At 37.0% G+C, this 6,000-nt stretch overlaps 1 protein-coding gene across 2 annotated transcripts in view; it reads right to left on the bottom strand.

Moving 5' to 3' along the window:
- Positions 1–463: 463 nt before the first annotated feature.
- Positions 464–6,000, bottom strand: part of slc18a2 (solute carrier family 18 member 2) — a 52,492-nt gene continuing 46,955 nt past the window's right edge. For both annotated transcript variants that reach the window (XM_039783021.1, XM_039783022.1), the window contains 3 exons: positions 5,819–5,938; positions 4,074–4,207; positions 464–1,186 (listed from right to left, as the gene is read on the bottom strand). In XM_039783021.1, coding sequence (XP_039638955.1) covers positions 1,079–1,186; positions 4,074–4,207; positions 5,819–5,938 — 362 coding nt within the window. In that variant the 3' untranslated portion in view covers positions 464–1,078. The remainder of the gene's footprint in view (positions 1,187–4,073; positions 4,208–5,818; positions 5,939–6,000) is intronic.

Raw genomic sequence — 6,000 nt, 5'->3', positions numbered from 1 at the left:
ATAATGTTCCATGAGTACAACAACTGTCATGATGCTCTCACGTATTCTTTATGACAGAAATACTGTTTCAATTTACCAATAATATTCCAGTATTTTCACTTTCCAACATCAATGTTAAGCTTCTGTCAATGAAACCAGATTGCTGAAAATTCTTCACATTTAAAGCCCAACAATTAAGGGAAGGCTGGAAGACTTTTATTGTGAAACCTCTGCAGGAAGTGTTAAGTTGAATTCGCTGTAGCTTAACAACAATTTTCGAAAATGTCAAAGTGGAAGTGTCTAGAATCAATGAGTGAATTTAAACAGTATTTCAGTTAAGAAGAGAAACTCAGAGCAGCAGGTGGATTTGCATTAACTGTCTGGGGACCAGAAGAAGGGAGGAATACAGCCAGTCTCTAATAGAAGCCTTTTCTCGGCCTGGTTCTCCCTGCTACAGAGGTAAATAAAGGCCACTATTTGAGAATTTACAGTATTAATGATTTATTAAATAAAAACAGTACGAACAGCAGCTTTAAATGATCTTTTTCTCTAAAGTTGCCATAATGCAAGGTTCTGTTCTTATGAGGAGAGCATGTATCTATATTGTGTTTTAGAATACATTCCTCATCCTTTTCTTTAACAAACAACAGTTTCTCGACATACCACACAATTACCCAATATAATACCAACGTGCACAAGGTCTGGTAATAATACTCTAGACAGCATCATGGACTTACAGTAGATAGAAATGAGACTTTTAATAGCTGACAAATAAATGAAGACAGATTTGTATCCAAAATAAACCACTAAAGCGTACTTGTTGCTCAGCACCCTCCTACTACCTTAAAGTGCTTTTTGACACATCTTTCTACTGAATAAGGCTGTTGGCTAAAAAAATATCTCTCACACAATGCACTCGCAACCACAGATCAAGAACAACTTTGGTTTGCTCCAGTACAACTGCTAAGAGGACACAGAACAGTGAAGACTGAATGCGGGACATTCACATGGAAATATCTTGGGTTTTTTTCTTCTGTGTTCCTTTTTTGTACAACAAAATAGATCCTCTGAAGGGTTAACCTGCATGGCTGCTGTCCTGTTAATCATAATCGTCATATTCTGGATCCATGTTTTCACCCTGGTAGTACGTCCCCTGTGTGGAGTAGGACCTCGTCTTCATTGAACAGTTGGTGTCCATCAAAATAGCCTGAAAAGACAATTGTAGGAAACTGTTGTTTCTGCCACAAAATGTGTCAAAGTTCCTTGAGTGAAATACCTTTTTGTTACGGAGTAAAACCCAGAACCGCATGTTGTTCTTACTTCAGTTCATGTTCCAAATTTGAGGAGGTTCTTACATTCAGTTATCCATATATATATATATATATATATATGGATAACCATATATATACCCCACTGGAAAAAAATACTCTGTTACAAGTAAAAGTCCTGCAGTGAAAATGTTACTTCAGTAAAACTCTGTAAGTATCATCAGGAAAATTTTGTTAAAGTGGTGATAGAATGCAAAAGTGATTTTACCTTGTCATAGTTGAAAAACAACAGTTTGGAGGGTAAACAGGACATACATAGAACCTCAAAATCCCATTGACACCTCTTTCCTCTGAAAATCTCACAATTTGAAACTGCTGCTGAAAACGGGCGAATCTCAACAAAGCTAAAAGTTGACGTCAACTTCTCAACTCCTCCTCATTTGACTCTAGTCTCTAGTATTTGTCACGCCCCAACATTTACATAGGCTACACAATCTACAATCTGCTGTGTAGGTATATATATATATATATATATATATATATATATATATATATATATATATATATATATATATATATATATAAATAGGGTCATATTCACAGGGTAGTTAATGGCCCACAGAAAATCACTTGGGCCATTTTCAGCCCAACCAATGTTACATACCCTATTAGGAGACCTTAAGGAACAGTGTTAAATACCCTATATAATCATTCTATCACCCCTTTACAATATTAAAGGTCCCATGACATGGTGCTCTTTGGATGCTTTTATATAGGCCTTAGTGGTCCCCTAATACTGTATCTGAAGTCTCTTTTATATAGGCCTTAGTGGTCCCCTAATACTGTATCTGAAGTCTCTTTTATATAGACCTTAGTGGTCCCCTAATACTGTATCTGAAGTCTCTTTTATATAGACCTTAGTGGTCCCCTAATACTGTATCTGAAGTCTCTTTTATATAGGCCTTAGTGGTCCCCTAATACTGTATCTGAAGTCTCTTTTATATAGGCCTTAGTGGTCCCCTAATACTGCATCTGAAGTCTCTTTCCTGAAATTCAGGCTTGGTGCAGAATTACAGCCACTAGAGCCAGTCCCACAATGAGCTTTCCTTAGGATGTGCCATTTCTGTTTCTGTAGCTATTGAGGAGGATAGAGGGGGGGCAAAGTGGAGGGTGGGGGTGTGGCCTTGACCAACTGCCACTTTGCTTGTTTGAAAGCCATGATGTCTCTGTCTCATGGGTGGGCCAAATTTTCTGGGTGGGTAAAGCAGAGAAAGGGGAGGTAACCTTGCTCCTTATGACCTCATAAGGAGAACATTCCTGATTGGCCCATCTGAGCTTTCATTTTCTCAAAGGCAGAGCAGGATACCCAGGGCTCAGTTTACACCTATCACCATTTCTAGCCACTGGGGGGACCATAGGCAGGCTGGGGGAACTCATATTAATGTTAAAAAACCTCATAAAGTAAAATTTCCATGCCATGGGACCTTTAAACCATTGTAGAAAGAGTAAAGGATCCAACCAGGTGTGTTTAATGGTCTAATCATCTCAGCAGGACTTTTAGGCCGTTATATTGTTGGCTAGTTTACTTTAGAATCAAACTTCAGATTTTATAAACTACATGTGTTTTGTGTGCAGAAATCAAAATGTGTTAAGTAACTAGTAAGGGATTGTCTAATTTTTCTTCAAAAATATATACCATCAGAGTAATTTTATGCTTGATTATCACATACAAATTCTATACATAGGGGCTTTATGCATATCATGTTTTCTTCGACATCTAACCTAGTGGTGCAAGAAGTTCTTCGCCTGAGTTGAGCCACTTTGAGTTGCCTTGTGCTGAAATGTGCTATATAAATAAAATTGCCTTGCCTTGCCTGCTTTTTATATTTATACACATTTAATACATCACACATAGAAACCTTAAAAAAGGCCACCCACTATCACAGTTAAGGCCTACCACTGCCTTCATGCTGTGGATTTTTGCAAATCACACTACAGGCTGTAGGTGGTGCTAGAGGAGCTGGATTTTTTTTTTTAAATGACCTGCTTAATGTAGTTCTACTGGAACATAGGGTCAGTTTCAGCAAATATGACAGAAAGTTAGTTTTATAAGTCTTACCTACTGCACCTTTAATGCATTTTTCTGGGGGGTATGCCCATTTTGACCAGTAAGTACACCATTGTAGGCGTGGCCTAGATCATACCCTCTAAATTTCATAAAAATTGCATGAGCACTTAATGAAATATAAGCTTTTCATATCTGTAGTAATGGCCCTAATGGCCAGTGTTAGCCAAATTTGGTCAAGAGCCTCAGAGTGGCATGATCAACCAGAATCTAAATTTTTGTGTTGATAGCATTTACTTTGGATGAAATATGCAAACGTTTCTGTTTTGGTCGCTAGCTACAAAGATTTGAAAATTGGTAATTTGCACATTTTTGAACGAGTAAACTTTTTTTGATAACTTTTTGTTTCTGTTGTATGTCTGAAGATGCTACATGCAAAGTTTCAGGCAGATCGGGCGAAAACCACAGGAGGAGTTCGAAAAAGTAAGTTTTGCACATTTCGCAGGGAAATGGGAGTATCTTACGTTGTGTGATTCATCTTAATTCAAGAAAAATGAAAATGTAAGGTTTTTAAATGTGCGATGTGTAATGTAGGAGTTATCTGCCAAAACCTGTCTACTTTGATTATCTGTTGGTCCACGTGGGTCATGTTTGATTTGTGAGGTGTAACATTTTGTTGAACTTGCCTTCCAGGGCTTCCATATTTCTTTGAGTTTATAAAGGATTGCATTGACTGTATTTATGTGTGCTTTGAATCTTACAATTTTCTCTTCTTGTCCCGGTGGACTCCTGAGGAAGATGCAAAGAGGAGCAAAAATAATATCCACTATTCCAATGATGGTCATCAGCCAGGGGAAACCAATACTCTCAGCTATGGATCCTCCGATTGATGGACCTGCATCAGTCAGGGACAGATCACATACAATACTTGTTTAGTTTGGGTTGTTCGATTAGAGCAGCACTTTGCATTGCAACTCTGTACAGACATATTTATAACAACAGGTTCATTGAGGGTAAATACATGGTATATAAGTAACGTAGTAATGTTTTGGCAACGATGAAAAAAAATTTTAATCTCTGCAACGGGTAGTCATGTAATGTCAGTAATAACCAGCGTTGGGAGTAACGGCGTTTAAGTATAACGGCGTTACTAACAGCGTTATTTTTTTAGTAACGGAGTAATCTAATTAATTACTTTTTTTACTTTCTCCCTCATTGAAATTAAAGGCAAGAATGTTTATGTAACATGCACGCTACGCTCAAGAAAAAAGACTTTATCCACGTCTGCCTCAAGCAACTCGAATCTTATGAAGCACCTCACATCAACACATGCTAACACGACACTTGTTGCTGCTGCTAACACAACCCCCCAAGCCCAAATGCAGCTAGCATGAGCTCCAGTGAAGGAGACTGAGCCACTCTGTTAAAACAAGCAACGCTCGATTTTTCGGGTCAGCAACAGGTGACCAAGGCCGAGCTGAACACATTGATTGCAAGGTATGTTGTTGAAAACATGCTACCCCTGTCCACTGTGGAATCTGAGTCATTCAGAGCTATCCTAAATACCAAATGTTCTAAAATACTGTATATAGTGTTTTTATCAGTTAATATAAACATATTTGAAGATGTTATAGAAAGTAATAGCGTTATAGAACATAAAAAATAACGTCGCAGTTACTTTGCTGAGTAACTAATTACTTTTACAATGTGGTAACTGAGTTACTAACTGAATTACTTTTTGGGAGAAGTAATTCTTAACTAACTAATTACTTTTTTAAAGTAAGATGACCAACACTGGTAATAACATGGTAATAATGGCATAACAAGCGGTTTATCTGTTCAGAATAATAGGCAAAACAATAAGGTAAATGTTCTATTATGTATTTATTTTTTCCTTATTCTTCTAATTTGTTCTTTTGTTTTTTATTAAATCTGGTAGTATTGTTATTATGTCCCTTTATGTATGTGTGTGTGTGTGTGTGTGTGTGTATGTGTGTGTATGTGTGTATATGTATTCCTTGACCTTGTGTATATAAAAATGGAATAATGTAATTTTAAAATCTTTGCGATGAGATAGTTGTATTTGGGGTAATATGGACCTGGGATATATATATATTCTAGGTAACATATATATATATATATATATATATATATATATATATATATATATATATATATACTAGGTAAAATGCTGTGATTTGTTACATGGAAACACATACGGTACTTGCTGTGCAATAATAACAAATTAGTGCTAGAAGATGCATAACCACTTGTTTCTATTTAATGTCATGGTTACATTGCTTTAACCTAGACACCAAGTACCACAACCATTAGCTGGAAACACATATGGTCATGTACTAATAATAACTAATGACACAGGCCAAAATCAAGATGAGCCAAAGATTTCTAGGGATTGGACACTTTCTGTTGCTTTTCAAATTCAAAGTCACTTTAGAGGTATCATAATAGTCTATAATATTGCTAAGGTCTCATGGTTCCTTCTTACCTAAAGCAAATCCCATGCAGAAAGCCACATCAGCAATGGCATACACACTTCCATAAACAGACACATGGCGCAGGTCCACCAGGTAACCCATGATAGGCATCATAGATGAGTCCACCATGCCTGTAACACAGCACAGACGATACAGCTCTTACACGCTCAGCCATGGGAACACTTGTATTTGA

The sequence above is a fragment of the Perca fluviatilis genome, chromosome 19 (genome assembly GCF_010015445.1).
Source record: "Perca fluviatilis chromosome 19, GENO_Pfluv_1.0, whole genome shotgun sequence".
NCBI classification, from domain to species: Eukaryota; Metazoa; Chordata; class Actinopteri; order Perciformes; family Percidae; genus Perca; species Perca fluviatilis.
The sequence above is the reverse complement of the archived record's forward strand: the minus strand, read 5'-3'. Positions and strand labels throughout refer to the sequence as shown.